Here is a 24,889-nt window from a genome sequence, read left to right as displayed (position 1 = left end):
TTGAGTGGGATAAGTTGATCCTTCTAATAGAACAAGGTGGTTTGGGATTACCTAATTGAAGGGGTATTTCATAGCTACACAGTTATAGCTCCTATACATAGCACAAGCAGAAAGCTATAATTCAAAGTGGGAATGGCTGATGATGATGACAAAACCACAGGGAAGCTCAAGAAACAAGGTGAGAATAGGATTTTGGATTCAGATTCTTAAGGAGAATAACAATAACCATACATAATGTTATGTTCATAAATTAGCAGAAACTATTCTAAGAACTAAGCCAGTACTGTGATGGACAAAGGAGATTCTGCTGATGTTAATGACTGCAATTAGGGGTACAGAGAATAGGCAAGATGGTGCTGGAATTTAGTAGAGAAAACTGGCAAAGGAACCAAAGTATGGGGAGCAAATGATTAGAGAGAGGAAAGGTTATAGAATTGGAAGAGGCTAAGAATTCATTTTGACTGCAGGCTAGAAATTGCATTCCCTATCAAGGATTGATATCCTAGTGTAGGCAAATAGAATAAACAGGGAGATTGTAAGTGAGAGACCAGCACTGGACATCTTAGTAGAATCTAGAACAGAAGCTGCTGTTAAAAATGGGATAATTAGAAGGGCATATAAAATGTTGCATGATAGTTGTAGTAATCAATCCGAAGAGGATTGGGGAGAGAGATTGCTTAAGCAATTCATAAAGAAACAGTGGAGGGGATATGTATGTCTCTCTTAGGATCTTTGCTTGGAAGTGTTTGCATAGGTATTTGTAGACCCCAGTCTAACTCCAAAGATTTTTCCTCAGGTAAATTACAAATGTCGGAGGTGTGACAGGAAAGAGAGGCAAATGGGTACGTATGTTTGGGAGTGTAATGAGCTGGCATACTTTAAAAATTCCCAGCAGACTGCTCTATCAGAAATACTGGTTGAGCAAATTGGCATAAGTAAGGAAATTATTTTTTGAGCTGTGATACAGGATTGACTGCCAAAAATGACTAGAAAATGGAAATCAAAGTCTTAACTAATTGTACTTGAAGTAGTGAATATAGTAACAGAGAGCAAACAACTGGAAGTGGGATCTTTAAAAAAGGGTAGGAGCAAATTACTTAGAAAAAAATGGGAATTGTAGGAACAATAAATGCAGAATAAAGTTTTGGAGAAACGAGGTTTAAGGGAAAGCAGGAATTGAGTGAGCTATGTAATGTTTGACTGGCAGTGATTGGATAGATTGTAAGTTATGTATAATGTTTACAACAGAAAATATGTCAATGTGGTTTGTTTTCATTTACGTAAATGTATGACTGCCTATATCACAAGGGACAATTTAATAAAGATGTTTCTTTAAAAAAAACTCTCTTGTTATGATTGCATGTTTACTAATACAGGTCTTTGCTGCTTTCTCATAGCCAGGTTTGGAGCATACACACAATGTGCCTGTTCAATTAACCAGTCCAGTTGCTTATTTGTGCTTTCATAAAAGTAATTCCTTCCAGTTACTCTGTCAGAGCAGAAAATCCCAGTTTTTTTTGTGGATGTTCTGTCTTCTAACTCTATTTTTTGAAACCACTCTTCTTGAGAAGCCTCACACTCGGAAAGCCTTTTCTTCATTTCAAGCTCTGATGTTTGCAGTTTTATCAATTCATCTGAATAGCTAGTTAGAGCTTCAACTATTTTTCCAGCCTTTTGTTATTGGAGTTGATGTATTCATTCAACTATTCATTTATTTTAATCACCTCTTACCTCGAATAAGTACATTTCATTTTTTTCCTCTAAATTACTGGAAACCTTATCTTGGAACAAAAGCTGAAGCTTTAACTGTTTTTTGCTGAGCAGCTCCAGGATACTTCCCCAGACAGTGTTTTCTCCTCACCTTTTCTGGTTAATTTTCTTTCAAGTTCTCCAAGTTTCTTATTTGCTGGTATCCAGGCAGTGTATTTGCTTACTACCCACTAACTAAAATTTTCCCAGTCTGACAATTTCACTGGACCTTTTTTCTCAGTTTCTGTTTTCACACTGTGAGAGTTGAAATTAAGCTGCTGATCAGTGTACACCCATCTTGGAAGTCCTGGATTATTGTTATTGAGTGTGTGAGTTGTAAAGCCTGTTTTTAGTAAGGTTGTCAGAGACAGGATCTCAGAGAGACTTCTGTATGTAGCAGTACACTAGGGAGGGCTGCCCATTCCTTTCCTCAGCATCCAGTGTTAGCTGTCCTTTGTCAATAGCAGTGTTATCCTCCATCTCTCTTCCACTGTCACCAAATGTATATGGTTTCACGAGACAGATTCACATAGAATTTATTTTTTGTCATAGTTTCCCTCAGTTTTACATTACAGTACATAGTCTTGCTAGCAAAAAAGACACAATTGTCTGGTTTGTCTCCTTTTTGTGCAGGTAACAAACTGCAACTGCTACAGATGTGCCTTTCCTCTAACTCTCTACATATCTAGGCAGCCTTGAAGGCATCTATAATCTTATAATCAAAGATTACTGTTTTAGCCCGTTTCACCTTTTCATTACTGCTTCTAGTATTTTTCCTGTGGTGTGTGTATGTGGTGGGGGGGCACAGTGGTTCAAGGTAGTTCCCCAAGATGAAAGCACTCTGATTTATGAGATAACCCTGGAGCTGTACATGGATGTTGGAAATGATTGAGAAAATGTCCAAGAAAATCAAAAGGACTGATGGATACTTGCTGGAGAATGTCAGTATACCTGAAAGCAATGAAGATGCCTTTTTTGAAGTAAAGTTAACATAATTATTGCAGTGCTGTTATAGTTGTTAAAAACTCTAGCTTCTTGAGGAGACTTGTGAATGAGCAGCAAGGAGGAAGAGCAGAAGCTATAGGACATGTGATAGAAATAAGAACCAAACTAATCAAAATGGAACGACTTAACTAAATGCGTAAGTAACATGCCTACCTCAGGGGAAGATATGTAGAGTACAAAAATGAAATCTGACAGTTTGGATGGCCACTCTAAGGCTGAACTTGATGCTAGTCAGGCATCTCTGAAACAGAATTGTGAACATTCTTTTAAAGAATCATTATGAGTGCAGTATGTATACCTAGAGTGTAGGATCTTCACATGTGTAGAGTACACAGGACAAGGAGAGGTGCTCAAGTCCTACCAGCCCATGGCTAATAGCCTGCTGCATGCGTTTATGTGAATCTATGGAGAGCATTCTGAAAGAGATGAGACAAAATTAATTTGTTGTCAGGTTTTCATATGAATTTTTTCTTAATTATTCCTCTTAGCTTTAGAGGAAAAGAAGAGCTTTCAGTGTTATCAAAGAATTGCCACAACTGCATGTGGGACCCTTAACTTGGGCATCTCAAAGTCGCTGAAAGCATTAGGATCATTAATATTATTAGCTGTAAAGAACAGTATAATGAGAAAATTGAAAAGCCAAAAGGAAGCAAAGATACAGGAGGTGTTCACCTTGTTAAATGAGATAAGAGGTCTAGAACTCGACTCTCAGGGCAGGAAGAGGAGCAACATCCATGCATAGAAATGGAGAAGATGGGAGGAAATAAGAAAGTTAAGGCTGGTTGATGGGGAATAGCTTTATAGGAAACAACATCAGTTACTGATGGTGGGTGATCCTGTTGTATGCACAAGTTAGTATAGTTTCCATTAATTTTTACAAAGGGAAGTGTGTTGCAAGAGTTTCTCTCAAATGTTTACTATTGAGTTAAATTCTTACTTCAGTAAACTTTCCTCTGACTACCAGTGTGCCACCAAAGTCCCACTCTTTCAGTGTAGTAAACATTCTAGCATTACTTTCTGTATTACTTTACATATTAAATCTGTGTTGAAGCTTTGTTGATGTTTGAGAACTCCCATCTGCTGAAACTTCTTGGTCAGTAACTGTGCCATTTGACTTTCTTCATGCTGTGTATTTATTGCCACTTTGGATTGTCTTGCTCTGATTTTCGGCTTTGTACTCAGGCATAGAGGTGGTTTCATATGCCCCTGCACAAGCAGGATCAGAATAGTATGCTGGATGCTCTTTGTGATAGTCTCCTAAAGCCTCTGTGTGCTTATTATCTGGCCAGTTGGTTCTTACGTCATCTAAAACTGTAGGTTTATGACTAGCTTCGCATTCACCAGTTCTTCATTCCCACTTTTCAACATCTCAGGCCTGTGTCTTGATTTCTGTACACTGGCTGTATGTTGTACCCCTCCACACATTCACATAACAGGCCTTCCTACTACATAGACCACACTCATATGCACATCTGACAATCTGGCATATCTTCAAAAAATTACTCAGGGAATCTTTAACAGCCACTGAATCATGGCTTTGTAATTCACAACATATGCTCACCCCCCTCCCCTAAGCAAAAATACTTTTCCCCCAAATGCCTCTCTCATGAAAAAAAAATTAAAATCCCGTCTGTTTATAATACAACCACTGAAGTCACCTCTCTTAGCAAATTGTTAGATATGATAGTGGATGGTAATCTTAAATTTGACCTGCATATACAAAATTGCATTAAAAAAAATCTCACTGAAAAGTAAGGATGCTTTACAGAGCCAAAAACTTTCTCACAGATACAAGTAAAACTGCACTTGTCACTACTTAACTCCTGTCCTCACTAATTAATTGAGTTCCCATCCTTACTAACCTCCAGGCATCACAAAAATCAAAACCTGAACAAAGCTATAATAAAGTGGCTATATTTGCAATAAATACCCCTTTCAGAACCCACCACTTTATAGCAGCAAAAGCCCTAAATTGGTTAGAACTATCCCATCACCTGACACATATACAGCTTCTTACCATATATAAAATTAATCCAGCACTAAATACCATTCTACGCAGTTATGTTCCCAGTTGGTCATTATGAGCCAGTGATTAAAAACTCCTGTCTTTCCGCAAACCTGTCACATCTGCTGGGCATGGTCTGTAGTTATACTATGTTGCTAAGGCCTGGAACTCCTTACCTGTATCTCTCAGGCCAGAACCCTCCCCCAGTCCTTTAAAACCATTCTGAAAGACTTTCTAACCAAAATCTGGTTCTGTTCTTGCTCAACCCTCAGGATAAACTGTTTCCCTAAATATGAACAAGTACCTATTCATACCTTACACCTCCTTACGCTCTTCCTTCTTCACTCACTTCCTTACTTCTACCAATTTCACTCCCCTGACTCTATTTCTAAATATGCCATAACCGTATTTTTTTCCCTGTCACTACATATTGCAATTCCTGTTTGCATTATACTAACGTACCTTTAATTTCTCGATTAAACTAGCTAAAATTTCTGTAAATATTATGTCATTTTCATATAAGTTGTATTTATTCTTAACCAATGTTTTTGCTTTGTCTAATTTGGTGTAATTATTTAAACTGTAGATGTTTTTGCATTAGTTTTTAAGATTATAAAATTACTGTTAAAATGTTTTTGTAATACTTTGGAGTTTTTTGCTCCCTGGGCCTCTTTTGAAAATGGGCACCTACCCAGTCAGACTTCCTTTCTAATCAAATGTCAATAAATAAATAATCAGTTAATCTGTTAGCAGTCAGGGAAATAGAAAGGACCTGCCTACTACATCGAGATACGAATATATCACATAGTTGGTCAGGTCTGTCTCCTTCCAAAAGGCAAACCTTTGGTAACCCCAGATATTGATTACAGTGATGTGAAATGGTAATGTATGCACATAATGTGAGCCATCTTTGTCACCAAGCCAGCTCTAATAAACTTTATATTTGCCTTCTTAGTTTATGCATATTACTTTTCAGGGCTGCATCACTGGCTTAACATATACTCTTCAGTGCTTCTAGGTAGTCCTTAGAAAAAATGCAAATCACAGACTGTTTTCTTTTCTTTCCTTTGTGTCTTCAGGTTGGTTTGAGAAGCCATGGAAATCCTCGTCATGGACTTCTGCTTACCATGATGGCTGGGATGGTGGTATCAATGTACCTTTTCCGAGTTACTGTCACACTTGAGTCTTCTAAGGTAAGGTGGAGATGTATTGTGTAGTCCAGTAGGGCATCACTGTAAAAGACCAATCATTGGTAAGTACTCAGTCAGAGAAAGTAACACCAAAGTAATGATCTGCAGAAAATTAATAGGATCATGTTCTGTTAAGGAGTAATTTCAATGTAGTGTTAAATGCCTGCTGTGTGTAAGCCTTTACCAAGCTGTTCTTATTTTGGAATTCCTCATTTGAAGTGGGAGATGCCTGCAGAAGTAGGATTATATAAGCAGAGATCAGCTTTTGTTGAACTCACCATTATAGATTTGACCACACTACTTTTAACTGAATCTGAAAATTTTATCTGTGCAGCTTTTTACTGTTCTTCATAAAAAAATGTGATGGCAGTGGGTGTCATTAATGTCTGGAAGAGAGAGAAAAGAAATGGCCAGTGGAAGAGTTGGGATTGATATCCATGCATTAGAGAAAGAGTCTTTGTCAGAAGTGAGATGTTCCACACAGCATTCACTTGGTAACTAATACCATGTCATACGTATGCTTTTATTTTCAGTTTTCATCTGATATCATTTTTGTAAGGGCGGCCGTGGGGTGCAGCAGTTAGCATTGCCGCCTCACAGCAAGAGGTTCTCCAGTTCGATCCTCGGCTGGGGTGCCTTCTGTGCAGAGTCTGCATGTCCCCCCATGGTCGTGTAGGTTTCCTCCGGGTGCTCGGTTTCCTCCCACATCCCAAAGACATGCTGTAGGTGAATTGGACACTCTAAATTGGCCCTAGGTGTGAGTGTGAGTGTGTGCCTTCTGTGGAAGGTTGGGTGCCAGACTAGCAACTCGACACTGTAAAACTCCATTGCCAATCATGAGCAGACAGGTGATCTGCTGTGGCGACCCCTAACCGGGAAAAGCTGAAAGAAGAAGATCTGATGTCATTTTGTAATGCATTCAGGTGCAGATGCTGGTGTGAAGATGTCATTTTCCTAATATTCTGTCGAGAGTATTGTTTTCTAAATCATTTTCACATTTTGGTTGCAAATTTTTTTTTTCTCTTGAGCTATCACTATTATATTAAGTGAGATGCTTGGGAGGAGAGAGGTGAGAGTTGTATAGAAATACTGTACATTAACACTTGTTATTCTTTTATGGATCTACATTGATCACAGTGTGAAGAACAAGCAGTAGGAAGGGAGTTTGGTGCCCTGTGCATCACACTCATTTGAGGTGGCTCCCCTCCCACCATCAAGTATTTAAAAAGAATATTGACAGCTTAAAAGCTGGCAGTGAAGTTATCGTAATTGCAGTTACAGACAGCTTGTAACGTGTATTTTAAACTATAATTTAACTGTCTTTAAAAATGAATATTTAGGCTGTATTCACCTGTCTGTTATGTGGATTGTGATTGATATTTTTTTATTTTTATTTATTTATTTTTTTTTTTCACATTTGGTGCTCCTACAAGTTGACACCCAATGCAGGTGTCCTGTTTACACTACCCTTGGTATTGCACTGGTGTTACAGGAGTCAGAAGGCCAGCAGAGTTTATGTTACCGTTTATGAGAGTTAGCAATGTAGGCTAAAATGAGTTGTAGGATAATATTTTCACATCAGTTTTTAGAGATCCACTGTGGGTGTTTGCTACCTACAATCCTGTATCACATTAGCGTTGACTGTAGTATATCATAAATTACAGTCTGAGCAAACAAACATTCCTGTTGAGAAACTGAACAGCTCAAGTATAAGAACGACAACAAAGGAAGCATTTTTTGCAGGGGCTCAAGCCCTACTGCACCTCCCATTAGGGGGGAGGGGCAACCCCCACCCCTAAACTTGTTGCACCTCAAAGATTGAGCACTGATGGGCAGTGTAATACTTCTCACTCTGTTTCCAAGGTGTACTGTCTTTGGACAAGGAAGACTTCACTAACACTCTCTAGTAAGAACGTAAATGTCACGCCAGGAGGAGGCAAGCAGCTAAAGTGAGAAATGCTAACTTGAGCTGGGATGCCCAAACAAAAGTGAATCAAGTTTTAGAGAGTAAAGAACTGAAAGTATTTTTGGCAGTTTTGCCAAAGACTGAAACACTTCACTGAGTTATGGTGAAATTAATTTGTGCAGAGAATACAGAGTGAAAGTAACATTTTAACATAGGTTACAAAATGACAGCTTCCTCAACTATTAATTACCATAAAATACTGAAAACATGAAATTAAAGTACTGGGTCTCCAGGCATGCATGCTCATGCTTTTGACATTCTGTACAATGTCATCTTTTTGTTATAAACAGCCCCAGTCTGCTCGAAGGGGACTTATTTGGACAATTTCATCTGCTATAAACAGTATCTGCGTTAACTGTAGTTTTACGAAACTGACTGCACCTGTGCCTTTTTTTTTCATTTAGTGCATTGATGTAAAGGCTCTAATAAACTTTATATTTGCCTTCTTAGTTTATGCATATTACTTTTCAGGGCTGCATCACTGGCTTAACATATACTCTTCAGTGCTTCTAGGTAGTCCTTAGAAAAAATGCAAATCACAGACTGTTTTCTTTTCTTTCCTTTGTGTCTTCAGGTTGGTTTGAGAAGCCATGGAAATCCTCGTCATGGACTTCTGCTTACCATGATGGCTGGGATGGTGGTATCAATGTACCTTTTCCGAGTTACTGTCACACTTGAGTCTTCTAAGGTAAGGTGGAGATGTATTGTGTAGTCCAGTAGGGCATCACTGTAAAAGACCAATCATTGGTAAGTACTCAGTCAGAGAAAGTAACACCAAAGTAATGATCTGCAGAAAATTAATAGGATCATGTTCTGTTAAGGAGTAATTTCAATGTAGTGTTAAATGCCTGCTGTGTGTAAGCCTTTACCAAGCTGTTCTTATTTTGGAATTCCTCATTTGAAGTGGGAGATGCCTGCAGAAGTAGGATTATATAAGCAGAGATCAGCTTTTGTTGAACTCACCATTATAGATTTGACCACACTACTTTTAACTGAATCTGAAAATTTTATCTGTGCAGCTTTTTACTGTTCTTCATAAAAAAATGTGATGGCAGTGGGTGTCATTAATGTCTGGAAGAGAGAGAAAAGAAATGGCCAGTGGAAGAGTTGGGATTGATATCCATGCATTAGAGAAAGAGTCTTTGTCAGAAGTGAGATGTTCCACACAGCATTCACTTGGTAACTAATACCATGTCATACGTATGCTTTTATTTTCAGTTTTCATCTGATATCATTTTTGTAAGGGCGGCCGTGGTGGTGCAGCAGTTAGCATTGCCGCCTCACAGCAAGAGGTTCTCCAGTTCGATCCTCGGCTGGGGTGCCTTCTGTGCAGAGTCTGCATGTCCCCCCATGGTCGTGTAGGTTTCCTCCGGGTGCTCCGGTTTCCTCCCACATCCCAAAGACATGCTGTAGGTGAATTGGACACTCTAAATTGGCCCTAGGTGTGAGTGTGAGTGTGTGCCTTCTGTGGAAGGTTGGGTGCCAGACTAGCAACTCGACACTGTAAAACTCCATTGCCAATCATGAGCAGACAGGTGATCTGCTGTGGCGACCCCTAACCGGGAAAAGCTGAAAGAAGAAGATCTGATGTCATTTTTGTAATGCATTCAGGTGCAGATGCTGGTGTGAAGATGTCATTTTCCTAATATTCTGTCGAGAGTATTGTTTTCTAAATCATTTTCACATTTTGGTTGCAAATTTTTTTTTTCTCTTGAGCTATCACTATTATATTAAGTGAGATGCTTGGGAGGAGAGAGGTGAGAGTTGTATAGAAATACTGTACATTAACACTTGTTATTCTTTTATGGATCTACATTGATCACAGTGTGAAGAACAAGCAGTAGGAAGGGAGTTTGGTGCCCTGTGCATCACACTCATTTGAGGTGGCTCCCCTCCCACCATCAAGTATTTAAAAAGAATATTGACAGCTTAAAAGCTGGCAGTGAAGTTATCGTAATTGCAGTTACAGACAGCTTGTAACGTGTATTTTTTAAACTATAATTTAACTGTCTTTAAAAATGAATATTTAGGCTGTATTCACCTGTCTGTTATGTGGATTGTGATTGATATTTTTTTATTTTTATTTATTTATTTTTTTTTTCACATTTGGTGCTCCTACAAGTTGACACCCAATGCAGGTGTCCTGTTTACACTACCCTTGGTATTGCACTGGTGTTACAGGAGTCAGAAGGCCAGCAGAGTTTATGTTACCGTTTATGAGAGTTAGCAATGTAGGCTAAAATGAGTTGTAGGATAATATTTTCACATCAGTTTTTAGAGATCCACTGTGGGTGTTTGCTACCTACAATCCTGTATCACATTAGCGTTGACTGTAGTATATCATAAATTACAGTCTGAGCAAACAAACATTCCTGTTGAGAAACTGAACAGCTCAAGTATAAGAACGACAACAAAGGAAGCATTTTTTGCAGGGGCTCAAGCCCTACTGCACCTCCCATTAGGGGGGAGGGGCAACCCCCACCCCTAAACTTGTTGCACCTCAAAGATTGAGCACTGATGGGCAGTGTAATACTTCTCACTCTGTTTCCAAGGTGTACTGTCTTTGGACAAGGAAAACTTCACTAACACTCTCTAGTAAGAACGTAAATGTCACGCCAGGAGGAGGCAAGCAGCTAAAGTGAGAAATGCTAACTTGAGCTGGGATGCCCAAACAAAAGTGAATCAAGTTTTAGAGAGTAAAGAACTGAAAGTATTTTTGGCAGTTTTGCCAAAGACTGAAACACTTCACTGAGTTATGGTGAAATTAATTTGTGCAGAGAATACAGAGTGAAAGTAACATTTTAACATAGGTTACAAAATGACAGCTTCCTCAACTATTAATTACCATAAAATACTGAAAACATGAAATTAAAGTACTGGGTCTCCAGGCATGCATGCTCATGCTTTTGACATTCTGTACAATGTCATCTTTTTGTTATAAACAGCCCCAGTCTGCTCGAAGGGGACTTATTTGGACAATTTCATCTGCTATAAACAGTATCTGCGTTAACTGTAGTTTTACGAAACTGACTGCACCTGTGCCTTTTTTTTTCATTTAGTGCATTGATGTAAAGGCTCTAGGCAGTATTAGTTGCATACATTGTGCTAGAACACCAGCAAGTTATACAAGTACTAAACACAGCAGTACAGGCAGACTTGTAAATATGCTGTGCGCCAGACTACCAGATAAAACAATAGAATATTCACTGGTATAGTTAAAAATTAATAGTTATAGTAGTTTACAGTGTTGCACAATGTATTGTAAATGCTTAATACATCAATAATAAAACTATGTCAAGCTGTGTTTTACAGATTTTGTTTAATGTAGTAAAAAACTCACTCGTAGTGCACTTTGTGGCACTTGTGTTTTTTTACATTTACATGTACAAGGGGAAAAACATTTTATGGTGGCACTTCAGATTTATAGAAATCATTTGTTTTTATGTCTTTAATCCTCACATTATGGTTCACTGCTTGCATTGCGTCCTAAACAAAAAAGCACACCATCTGCCATATGTTCATGGCTCTGTGCATTTTACAGGGCATGTGTGACATCTGATGTTGTAATACAGGGTCATTTGGCTGGCCGTTTACAGATCATCACCTGTGCTATTGTCAGCACTGTTCTTTTCTTCTCAAAGCCTTTTACAGTTAGGGATTGCATGGTTTTAAGGCTGTACACCAAGTTATTCCCTCTTCTTCAGGAAGTTGCCAGTGTAGACTTAGCATTTCCTAGCTCACTTACTAGGTCTCTGGTGTTCATCTTTATAAGGTTGTCAACAGACTGGAGTATTAGTTCTTATCAACAGCAGCATTCAAATGATTTTCTGTTAAGTCATGACTGTTTTCCAGCTAAAAAAATGTCATAGGAAACAGCATGAACAAAAGCGGTCAAGATTTAATACAAACAAGCAGCCCATTTATGAGTATCTGTAATTAACTGCAGCTGTCCCTGCTCACCTAGACATTAGCATACACATATGTTAAGTGCAAAGCACTTTGGGCTTACAAAGCCATTTACGTGATTTCCTGTCCCTTCTTTCCATCTGACAGATTCAGAGTAAAGAAGTTATATTCAGGTAGAAAATGTACATGTCAGCCACCATCTGGTGTATTCAGACAGTTTTGCATTATAGCTAACAGAAATCATGTTCAATTACACAGATCTGTGCACATATTGTTGATATTCAAAGTAACCATGAATGGCGTAAACGGAAGAGATTGTAGTATAATATGTTTATTATTTATTAACTGAATAATGAACTATGACAATAAATACGCATACTATATGTGTGTGCATGTACGAATGCAGTTCACACTGTCGAATACTCACTTTTTCAACAGAGTTACTACTGCTTGAATTTATCAAAAGCACTCTGTCGAGGGCAGAAGTTAGCAAAATGAGGAACATGAAGTCCCCCTTTTGTATAGTGGATGTGATTGTGGCTCATGTAAATGAGTATGTGTGTTAATGCCAAAACATTCAGATGTACTGAAAAGTTTCAGCATTATGGTTAGTACTTGTGTGTTTGCGAGTTATGTTTAGAGTAAAGGCTAGGGAGCAGGAAAGATTTAGTGTTGTGGATGTGCGCTGGTGTTTGTGTGTGTGTGTATGCGTGTGCCTTGTTCAGTAGCACTGTTAGAGGAATGGGATTTTCATAAAGTAATCCATAGAGTTGGGGTTAGGGGCAGCGTTAGGGTTCGCATGCATGAGTAATAATGGGCGGTGTGCTCATGTGCTAATCTTTAACCCTTTTCTGCTCATAACTCTGATCTTATATTACCTTATGAAAAACTTTTTTCATTACTCTGACACTTTTCAGACAAAGTATGTCTGAATTTAGCAGGTTTTGCTTAACTGGTCTCAGAAGGAAACTTTTCCTTTTGCAATCATTTTTGTTTTGGTGTTTTGGGATTTTCAGTAAGGTGATGAAGTGCTGACATCACCTGTGTTTGAATGCTTTTCAACATATACTCATACGTATCTGTGTATGTGTGTAGGCCAAGATAAACATGCTCCTGCTGCACTGTTTAGGTACATTTTACATTCATTTCTTGGTGTGTTAGACATTTGGTACTTTGTTGGGCATTTATCTGTGTCTTAGGTGCTTCATCATTCATACTGCAAATTCCCTAAACCTGCAATATTTAAGCTACTTGCTAAAAACTAAATTAAAAGTTCACACATTGCTCGTACAAAACACAGACAGCCCCCAGACAACCTCAAAAAAAGACAAACTCAACTGTACCTTTACTCCTTTACTTTTGTTTTTTTAATGTTGATTTAAAAGTCACCTATTCCCTGTATTAAAAATACAACAAAAAAAATAGTTTCACATACTGCACAAAAGAAAATGTACATACAAAGTCAACCTCTTCAAAAAAGAATTATAATTTACTTTTGGACACAATGTTCACATTTGGACTGAAAAGGATGGGTTCTTATTGGTCTTTGACCTTTATTAAAACTAAGCTGAAGTCTCACATCAGTAACAATGAAGTATTATTCCCGTGTACACTTAGAATCATACTAAAAATTGTGCATGGAGGACTTGTCAAAAACAGACTGACCTGCATAACAGCACCGCTGGAGTTTTCCTGTTACAAAAACTGGAGGAAAACCCTCATTAGTGTTCCACTGTGATGTGTAAAACCAGTTAAAGCGGGGCTTGTACATATCTTCACCAGGTCTGTTTACAGATGAACACATGTAGTTGTGTCATACATTTAAACTAGTGGTCATTATGTTGGAATTTGTAAATACAGAATGGATTAACCATCTGGACCCCTGTTTGCATCTGATACCAGTTTATATGGTGTAGTACTGTGTGTCCCAAATGCTGAGGCTGTCCTGCCAGGGGAGGCCTAGGCCTACTTTAAGGAATGTAAACCCTGACTAGCTAGACATCATTTAACCCACAATTCACATTCTGCTGTCAGTCTGTATTGTGTTGTACTGCTTAGTTCAGTTGGGTGAAGCTGCCCCCCCCCCCCAGGCTAGGCAAAGGCCTGTTTTAAGAAAGGCCCAAGTAAATGTGAAAATCTTAAAAAATGTCAACTGTTTGGTATTGTTTGCATGTGGAATTATGCTAGATGTCATAGTATAGTAAGCCAAACATTGATATATGTGTGTCTCTGTGTATTTGTATTGGAGAAAGAAAGTAGTTCTGTTATGTGCAGTGTTTCATGTGCTTCTTCATATGGGGAGGCTCAAGTAACATTTTTAATTTGTAAGAAAGACTTGAGGACTTTTTGGGATAGGCTGATTGTCACAGAATTCAAAGACCTGTAGTCAGCCCGACAGTGTGTGGGTGACACCTTATGAGGGACCCATTGTGGGCTAACACAGACAGCAAGATTTTTCCCAGGGCTGGCCAAGACATGTGGCAGAAACAAATTCCTTGACTGGATCATCTGCTGTTCCCAAAATAATGTCATGAGTTCAGGTACTGGGGTGGAGTCAGTAAGCAATCGTGGACCCACTGTGGGCTAGCACAGACAGCAAGATTTTTCACAGGGCTGGCCAAGAGATGTGGCAGAAGCAAATTCCTTGACTGGGTCATCTGCTGTTCCCAAAACAATGTCATGATTTCAGGTACTGGGGTTGAGTCAGTAAGCAATTGTATGCCTTCTTTGTGGAGTCTACATTATGCTCTCTGTCTTCTTGAGTTATTGCCAGAGATCTTCATTTCCTGTCCACATTCCAAAGATGTGTTGGCAGGTGAACGGGTGATGTTAATTGGCCTATAAGGGTGTGTGTGTGGGTGTGTGTGTTTGTGTGTATGTATATGTATATGTCAGATTTTGTATTTATTTGTTAACCTTGATTATACAAAGTACGAAAACAAAAAACAGTCCTACATGTATACATCTCCCATTCTTAAACAGTAAAAACAGATCAGTAAAAAAGGCAATGTAATTATATCCTGATAGTTACTGAAACAACTGAGCCAAGAAGGCTAAAAGAGGAATGTTAAAGGCATAAAGTACTCCCAGAAACATTGTCTAGTTAGGAGACTTCATCAGTCACATAGTTTGATATGGGAGTTGAGGGATACAAACCCAGTACTACAAGATGATGCTCATTAACAGATCACTGCCTTAACCTGAGGTAGTGCTTCTGTGTGTATTTTATGCATTTAATATTCCTGTATTTTTGCCAATGATTACTTTTTTCTTTGTGTAATTCCATGAAGGATTGGATTATGTTGTTTGTCATTTTTGATTTTTGTTGGCAGGAAACCACCTCATAAATGAACACCCCATCGGAATTACTCTGCATGCAAAGTTCATCAATCCTACTAGCTCTTGCAATTGTTTTAGCATCATTTTAGTCTGACCTAACACTTGACTTAATTTTGAATGTAACCTCTGCACCTTGTCTGTAGGAAGTCTCCATAAACCATTCAAGCCATCAGTGTCTATGCCCAAAAATGATCGTGTTCATTGGGTCCTCTGATTTATCTTCTGCCAATAGCATCCCTAGTTCTTTGCGTACTTCATCAATGGTATCTGCTGGTCATTAGCATTCCCCCCATATCTTTCCACATACAAATAAGAAATCATCCAAGTAATGTACAATGTTGTCTTCCCCTAACCTGTGTGTCACCATTAAATGTAAAAAGGTACTAAACTTCAAATGTAGCACAAGCAGTTGAACAACCCTTTGGCATGCATTTCTCCATGTAGTACTGACCTTAAAAAAACTAGGCCTAACCACCCCTGGTCTTTAGGAGCAGTGGGCGAAAGTCTAAAAGCAGACTCTGTACCTGTTTTTATCATAAGGGCCCTTCGCCCCTTTTTCTGCACCTTCCTAACAGCCTCATTAAATGAACCGTAATGCACTAAAGTCCCTTCACCATTTACATATTCACTCACAAGTTCTTACTCAGGGTATAACAGGTGATGAATGAGATGGAATCAACCTGGTTTCCTTTTGGGGACTACACCCATAGGTGAAACCTAGATTGCTCTTTTCTGAGGGCAGGGAAGTGGACCTGCCAATCTGCCCACTTCTAATTCCTTATTTCACGTAGCCTTAACTATGACTGGATGTTCTCTTGCAGATTTCAAAGTTCTTAATTATACCCCCTTTTTTCTTACCATTTGCCGGTATCCTAAACCCAGGTGCAAATCCTTCCTCCATCAATGCTTCTGCCTATTTATCTGGGTAAGGCTTGAACCAGTCGCATAAAATGTCTCCTCTTACTGGAGTCAGAAGAGGGTCCTGTGTACCCTTTAAAGGGATATGGCATGCAAGAGTTTTTGTTTTGGGGCCCGAGAGACAAAAGCGTTTCATGGCCAGGTGGTTTGTCTTTCCACATGCCATGCATTGATATCAAGGTTTGCATTGTAAATGGTTCCAAGTGTGGGCAAAATTATATTGAAAACACCATCCTGCTAACCCATCTGCTTTAACAAACTGACCTTCCATTGATCCCATATATCTGGGCACCCCATATTTGTTAAAACTGTTCTCAATTTAACTAATTGGAAACCCACAATCCTGTTGTTACTGAGCCCTCACCAGTGTCCAGCCAGCATAACAAACCCAAATCCATCCATGACCATGGCTTTCTCTGAATGCTAGCCTCATATTCCTGTAAATCCTCATCATATCATAGGCAGTTTTGACCCCCTTGAGCAAAACGCATAGTGATCAACTTTCCCCCAAAATCTCTGCATAAGTGGAATACCTAATCATCTAGATCTGATGCTATCCGTGTCATTATTCATTATAGATGGGTCTTGTATCTGACCTCGGATCCAAGCTGGCAAGTGATGGACAGATCCAGAGCTCAAGCTCCTCCCCTTCTCACAATCCCCTGCTGACCTGCAACCCTCAGATCACATTTGCCACGGAAACGCTACGGACATGATTCCAGATGCTCTAACTCAATTATCAGATAAGTGACTTCTTTTGCGGTTGTTCTTCCCTATTTGGTTACTTTAGTCCTTTTTGAAGTAGTTAAGTGTAGTAGTTGTGGTAGTTTTTCTGTTGCCTCCCCTCTCTACTCTTTTCTAGCTAGTTTCTGTTTCCCCCCAGTCATTTGTTTGTTTGTTTGTGTCTTTCAGCTTTTCCCAGTTAGGGGTTGCCACAGCGGAACTCCGATCCGCTAATGATTGGTAGTTGATTTTTACGTACCGGCTTGCCAGGCCTGACGCACAACCTTCAATGAAGGTACACCCATTTATGCATGTCTCCACGCAGAAGACGATCTAGCTGAAAATCGAACCGGACAGCATCTTACTGTGAGGCGACAACACTACCGCAGCATCACCACCGCGGGTCCCCCCCAGTCATTAGTTACCTAATTTTAAAAAAAAAGAGAGAGAGAAAGTAGTTTTTGAGTGTTTTTAGCTCTCTATCCCACCTTTTGTTTGGTACAGTTGGGTTGTGTGTGGATGCTTTCTCTGTCTTGGTGCACGTGTGTGCTTGGTTGGAACATGTCTGACAAGCTGCTGGGCTCCTCGTGTGGTCAAAAGATGCCTCATTCTGATTCGCATGAGGAGTGTATTTATTGCTTAGGAGAGCCTCACCTGGAGGTTGAATGCATCATTTTTGCTGCATTCAACCCCAGGGCTCTCATGGAGCACAGAAACAAGTTACTCATAAAAGGGTTAGCTCATGGAGGTCTACTGGCTTCATACTGTCCCTCTAAGGCTTTTCTGGACCCTAAGAAGAGACCTCCCCTTTCCTCCAAGGGGTCTCCTTCGGTCTCCAACAAGCCTAGGCTCTCGGATTGTAGATCCCTGGATCAGAGTCCAGCCTCTATGGCTTCAGATCCGGGCTCTTCTGCTCCAAGAGCCTCGGATCAATCTCTCTGATCTGAGGCCTCAACGCCTTTAGATCTGACTCTGCACAAACCTTCTCCGGATCCGACCCATTTGTCGGATCCATCTGGCATGCCGACTAAGGAGTCTGATCCCACCAGGGCTTCGGATCTGATTGTACTGTTGGATCCGATAGTCATAGACAGTCCCCCTTCCAGATCTAAGTCATCGAATCTAATACATTTGAGTCTGTCCCCCTCCCAGGATCGTAGGACATTGGCAGGATCTCCAGCTAGGTCTGGTCATTCTTCTGTGTCTTCCAAGTCATCCAGAAGTTTGTTACCCACAGATATGGATAGGATGATTGGAAGTTTCCTCAAGGCTCAAATTGAGTTGGGCTTGTTGCCATCCACAGCTTAGATGCTTAGAGGACATTCTCCATCCATGGGACTTCACTTTCCTCTTCCAACACACCCAGGTTTGGAATGTCAGAATCAGAGCATTCTATGTAAGAGGCCGACCATGTCCAGTATCCCTTCCTTCTTGACACTATCAGGGTCTCTGGCAGGCTGTGTTCTGCTGCTCTTGGAACATACTGCACTTGGGCCCCATGAGGTTAGACCTGGCTCCCTGGGGTGAGGTTGGGGCTGGAATTTTCGGATTGCTCCCTTCCCTTGGGGGCTTTGACACTTGACAGCTTGGGACTGATATCATCAGGGGCCTTTGTTGCTGTATTGGTGTCTCTTCTCCCTCCCTGGGTGGCTGTGGGGGAGGAGAGGGGAGCCTCCTCCAGTCCATCAGTCTTCTGGGAGGTAGAGAGGACCTTGTCCAGCCTGGCAGTTACCTCTCCTTCTTCTCTGGGTCCTCCCCAGCCTCTCTCAGGTTTGGGTGCTGAGGCATTTTCATCCTTCCAGGGTCAGGTCTCCCGTGAGCGCCTTCATGCGGGGACTACCCCCACTTGGGCTCCCTGTCTCTTCAGAGTCCTCCCCCAAGCCCCCTATGGAGGAACCCCCCTTGGAAGAGAACGTGTAAGAGGAGACATTTGGACTCCTCCAGAAAGTCCCTCATGGAAGACCCATTTCAAGAAGGGAGATGGATCCCCCAGACTACTGTCTGAGGAGGTGTCCTTTGGGGACTTCGTAGAAATTCTAAAGGAAAGAGGTGGTTGGTCTTCCCAAACCCGGTCTACAGAGGAATCTGTGTTCTTGAAGGCATTCGGGACAGGCTGCTCCTCTATCTGGGTGTATCACCCCCCCCCCCATGAGCTTATTGAACTTATCACCAGCAGGGCTTGGAAGGAGCCAGACACATTGGAAGTGGTACCCAAGAAAGCCAACAGGTTTCTCAGTCCTCCCAAGGGTTTAAGACCTTTTGGAATAAGGGAGTCCCCATCAATGCCACTGTGGTGGCCGCTGTGACGTAGGAGATGGTGAAACAAAGCTCCTCGGTACATCCTCTGAAGAGGGAGTCTCGGGTGACTGCTTTGGAAAGTGATTTTTTGCCTCAGCTACATTTGGACTGAGAGCAACCAACTATACACTTTATCTGGCTTCAGAGGGATTTGATATCGGAACTCACCACTTCCCTTACAAGGGCTCTGATAATGCCTTAGCATACTGGGTGAAAGAGCTAAGTCTATTTTAGTTGTATTTAATAAAACTATGCTCGTTTTGAACTTCGTGCCGTGGTTTTACTGTCTGAGTTATTAGTCCCTTACAAAGTTGTTGCCCCCAGAGTGTCTTAAACTTGTCTCTCCTAAGCTGGCTACTCTGACTTCTTTATCTAATGCTTCAATGAGGCTGATCTCTAATGCAGCAGAAGCCACCAACCAAGCGGCAGGCACCATCATTGCCATTTGACAGCATGCCTGGTTTGCCTTTGCAGGTTTGTGGAACCCTTTAAGGTGTCCTTTACTAACACCCCTTTTGATGGTTCTACCTTATTTGGTCCATCTGTCAAGGAAACTTTAACCTACAATGAGCAGGAGGGCAAGACTCTGTCCGCAATGGGAATCAAGTTTTCTACTCCCCAACATTCCTTTTCCAAGTTTCAGAAGGGGAGTAAGAAGCTTTGGTTCTGCAGGACTCTGTCTCCCTTCCAGGATGCTCCCCAGGAATCCTCTTCTACAGGCTGGGGCAGGGGATTCAATGGCAGGTGCCATCCCAGGAGGCAGAGGAGGTCTACAGAATCAGGGCTCTTGAGAACCTTTCTCAGAGAAGCCCTTTCAGTGCTCCTGAAGTGCTGCCTGACTGCCATGCCTTGCAGGCAGGTGGGAGATGATTCTCTCTTCTCCCACTAGCCTGGACAAGTCTCACCGCTAATCAGTGGGTGTTATAAATTATTTCCAGGGGTTACTTCATTCCCTTTTCTCAGCCCCCTCCAGTTCTAAAATCCCTCATAGATGTTCTACCCCACCAAAGGGAGATGGCCTACCTCGAGGTCCAAGACCCTCTTCAAAAAAGAGCTATCCAAGAGGTCCCAAAAGGAAAATGAGGGTGAGGAACTTGCTCTCGCCTCTTTTTTGTGCCAAAAAAGATGGGGACCTATGCCCGATGTTATATCTCAGCAAACTGAACCTGTCAGTCAAGAAGTCCAAGTTCTGGATGGTCACTGTCCAGTTCATTTTGCCTCTGTAGCGAAAGGATGATTGGATGTGCTCATTGGATCTCAAGTATGAGTACTGTCGTATCAAGATCGACGGGTGCTCCAGGAGACATTTGCACTTTCGGTTAGGAGCCGATCACTACCAATTCAGAGCCCCCTCCTCTTTGGTCTCACCACAACTCCCCGGGTGTTCACCAAATACATGGCAGTGGTGGCAGCTCATCTCCATCTGCAAGGATTCCGGGTCTTTCTGTACCTAGACAATTGGCTCTTTACAGCACTCAAGAGGCATCAACTTCTAATGGTCACCAACTATACCCTCAACCGCTTTCAGCATATATGCATTACAGTCAATTTGCCCAAATCCAATCTTTCCCTATTCCAAGTTCATCAGAGTACAATTGGATACAGTGTCAGAGACTGAAGCACTGCCATTACATTGGGTCCAGCTCATTCAAGATCAGGTTTCTTGCTTGTTAGTTCTAGAATGTCCATCGGTTCATCTGATTTTTCAAGCGTTAGGCTTGATGGCGGCTGCCATCCTGTTACTGCCACTCACCAGGTATCACATGCAGGTGCTTCAATGGACCCTGGCAATCCTGTGGTCTGCTCATGTTCACCTCTTGTCCATGACTGCCAGGGTTACTCAGGTGTGCAGAAATCATTTTGCTTGCTGACTTTAATCACAGGATCTAATTCTAGGCATGCCTTTTTATCTTCCCCCTCTCAAGACCACGGTGAACACGGACACCTCCCTGTTGGGGTGAGGGGTGGGGCATTTTCAGGGCACAACGGTTCAAGGCATATGGTGCCACACAGAGACCAAGTTGCACATGAATGCCCGGGAGATGAGAGCAGTTCTCCTAACATTGCACGCTTTTCAGGAGTGCCTCCCTGTGGGGACCATAGCAATTCATGTGGACAACATGGCGGTGGTCTGGTACATCAACAAACAGGGGGAACACGGTCTTATCCCCTGTGCAGAGACCTTGAGAGTGTCTTCCAGGAGCTTTCTTTTTTTAACTCGCATTCCCGGCAGTTCCAACGTGCTGGCTGACAAACTCAGCAGGTCTACCTTGAGTCCCCACGAGTGGCACCATTGGGGTCAACCATGCTGTGATCTCTTTGCCTCCCCAGTCAGCCATACATGCAGCAACTACTATGCCTTGATCCTCCTGACAAGGGGAGTCATCCAAGGACACTCTGGTTCACGATTGGCCATCGGGACTCCTCTATGCTTACCCTCCTACTCCCCTAATCCCCATTTTCTTACAGAAAGCTTGCCACCTGAAGACCCCTGTCATCCTCATTGCCCCCTTTTGGCATCATTGGTTATAGTTCTCCCTCCTTCGGTCTCATCTGAAATGTCTTCCGTAGATATTGGAGCCATTTCCAGATCTTATCTCACATCCCCAGGGGCTTCCACTTCCCAGTCTCCATACTCTTCATCTAACCACTTGGTTCCTCCAGTTTCAGTGATCTTTTCACAGTCTAGGCTCCCCTCTCCAGTGAGAAGCATTTTATTGGCATGTCAGAAGTCATCTACAAAGAAGGTGTATTCCAGTAAATGGAAAAGATTTTCTATTTGGGCCAGACAATGTAATTTGGGTCCATTTCCTGATATTTTGCTGTTCTTAACTTCTCTTTTTCAGGAAGGCGCTAGTTTCTCCGTTTAAGTTCCAGATGCCGGCCATTTCTAATTTCCATCTGAGTGAGGGTCCTATGACTCCTATCTTTTCTTCTAAACTATGTAAAGCCTTTCTCAAAGGGGTATTTCTTCTCAGACCACCTATTAAAGATCCTTCCCCACCTTGGGATTTAACCTTGGTGTTGCAGTCCTTAACACAAAAGCCCTTCGAACCAGCTGTATCTAGTGATCTCAAGTTTCTGTCTTGGAAGAATTCATTTTTAGTCTTTTTCCTGCTTCCTTCTAAAACTTGAAACCCTGTGCTTGGTCCTGCTTGAGGGTCAAGGGGCCTATTACTCCCAGGTTGGGTGTTAATCACAGAAGAAGGAACCTGCAACTGCCCTGACCCCATTGTCTGTCAGTATAAATCCTTCCACCAGTCTTTCCCTTTAAGGAGTAACATAGCCTTTACTTGTGCTTGAATATGCTGCTCCATCTAACAGTAAAAACAACACAAAAAGAAAAATGTCTGTTAACTTACTACTTTTTTAATCCTTTAGCTACTTCCCTCCCTTGTTTCACTCCCTGCTAAGGTCCCAACATGCCTAAAGTTATTTTTTGTATACAGTTAAGCCACCACTCCAGTCTTAAATCCTCAACCAACACAGGCTTCAACTCACCAGCCCTGCTTTGTGATTACTCACAGGCCACCTGAGTCTGAGCTAACCTGCCTCAGACAAAAGACCACTTGCTGTGACCTGACTAGCCAGCCATCATTGTTCAAGATTGGTACAGTTCTCCCTGCCCTTTACTAAACTAGCAAACCATTATTTGTAATTTGTCAAAGCACTTAATCTGTAACCATTGATGCATGGCAGGATGTTAACCCATTAACAACATTTGTATGACCATTTCAGCACATTGTAAATCATTCTGCATCGCCATCCTCCTCACTTTACATCGACATCACCATCATTGTTATATTTAATAAAAACACAAAGACATCAGGTGGATTAAGTAGCCACAACCATGTGTTTATTGCCAGTTACTGCCAATTATCCTTACTGATTGAAGCCAATTATTTTGAGATGTGCGCAAGGCAGAAATTTCATAGAGGCCATTTCTTTACTTCATACAGTGCCCTAAACACTACAGAACAATAGAGACCACTGTCGATATCTGGTCCTTTTGATTAATCTTACCCACAGCACTTTTTACTCTGTTCCTCTGGACCGCCTTACAGTCTGTTGAGGAGCCAAGACTAGGCTGGTTAGTCCCCGGGCAACAATCCCTTGGGGTTGTGTGGCCTGTGGAAGGTCAGCTGAAGTTATGAGACCCCCACTTATCTTGGCCTCCCTTACCTTTCCTGCCTTCCACTTACATGACCTAGGCAACCTAGCCTAGGCAGTCTGTCTCAACCAAAGGAGAAGGTGAAAACCTGAAAAACCCAGTGGGAAAAAACAGGAAATTCCTTCTTGACCACTGATGCGATCACCCTTGTAGGTCACCGGGTGCCTTAACTACCTTTCTGATGACCGTGTTCTGACTGCCAACTTCCCCCTGCTTTTATGAAGGTTTGGGCTGGCAGGGGAAGCTGCTGAGGGAGAAACTGAAAAAACAATTTACTTTGTTCCCAGCCTTTTCAGTACTACCCTACAACATCCCACCCTAACCCTCCTGACCTATCCTGAGCCTCCCTGTTCCTCTACCCTTCCATTCCTCGCTGAAACTTGAGTCCGAGCTGACCTGCCACAGACAAATGATGAGGAGCGGCCTTAGGTCAACTGGTGCCCTAGGTAAAAGGGCTCCACGGCACCCCCTACCACACTATCCGGTGCCCCCATCCTGGTCTACCTACACCAAATAAATACTGGAAAAGCACCCATGCTAGAATGGCACCTTAGTTGACCGCCTAGTTGGCCTGTGACTAAGGCCGGCTATGGCTTGCTGTCACCTGGTTAGCCAGCCGTTGTTGGCTCTTAACCGAGTTGATTGATTGATTCAGCCACTACGCATGCTGTAAGGCAAGACAAATTTACAGTGTTAAAAATGATAGGTTTTTAAACTTTGATAACTACAGATACATTGAGTGCAATATGTAATAAAGATGTACATTAAAAAGTTCTAACAAATCTATACAGTATGTAGAATATCACAGATATGAGAAGAAAAAGTGTAAGGAACTGTGATGGAAGCAGAGATAAAAGTGACAGATGAGAATTCAAAATGTGAGGGGTAAGTAAAGTGAAAGGAAGGAAGAAAGACTAAAAAGAAAAAGAAGAAATAAGATACACATATGTATAAATATACATACACATGTATATAAAGGGCAGAAGTGTAATCAAATGAGCGATTTTATTTTTTTACGAAATCCAATAAACAGCAAAACAAAGTCCGTGAAGAATGGTTCATGTTGTCTACCCCAGTCCATCAGGTTATATTTCTACAGAAAGGGATTGCCTTGAAAAAGAATGGTAAATAGATGAGCGGTGGGGAAAAAAGTGAAAGCTTGCAAAATAAAGGTCAGGTTTTGCTAAGTCAACATGTCTGTAGCCAGCTGTTGTTTACTGTGGACAGCTGTTTTAGGTGAAGAATTGCAGTCCTAATCCTGCCTTTATCCCTTTGTGTGACCTTCTGTGTCACTGTTCTCTTTCTCTCGTTTTTGTGATGACCACCCTTTGGATTAAGGCTGTGTTTGTCATGGGTCACTAAAATGACAGAAATGTTTTTATACACATTTTTTGACAGATTATTACTTATTCCTAGTCACATTGGGTTTCATTTCCCCTTAGATTTTTACTTGCTCAACTAAGAGATGGAGGTTAGTATCAGTTACAGCTAGTCAAAGCTTGTCAGACTTGTGTGCTCACAAGAACAGTACTGTCTTTCACCACAGCTGATGTTCTTTGTGTTTCACTGTTGCAGTCATTACATTTGGGTTATCTGCTTGCAGATAGCCCTCAGTCAGC

General features: G+C 41.4%; 1 protein-coding gene across 1 annotated transcript in view; it reads left to right on the top strand.

Moving 5' to 3' along the window:
- Positions 1 to 24,889, top strand: part of SLC37A4 (solute carrier family 37 member 4) — a 345,044-nt gene that overhangs the window by 266,750 nt on the left and 53,405 nt on the right. The window contains exons 7-8 of the mRNA XM_044079443.1: positions 5,839 to 5,952; positions 8,490 to 8,603. Of these exons, the coding sequence (XP_043935378.1) occupies positions 5,839 to 5,952; positions 8,490 to 8,603 (228 nt within the window). The remainder of the gene's footprint in view (positions 1 to 5,838; positions 5,953 to 8,489; positions 8,604 to 24,889) is intronic.

This window comes from Protopterus annectens, chromosome 8.part0, assembly GCF_019279795.1.
Source record: "Protopterus annectens isolate FY-2018-M chromosome 8.part0, PAN1.0, whole genome shotgun sequence".
Lineage (NCBI taxonomy): Eukaryota > Metazoa > Chordata > Ceratodontiformes > Protopteridae > Protopterus > Protopterus annectens.
This window is presented reverse-complemented; position numbering and strand designations above follow the sequence as displayed.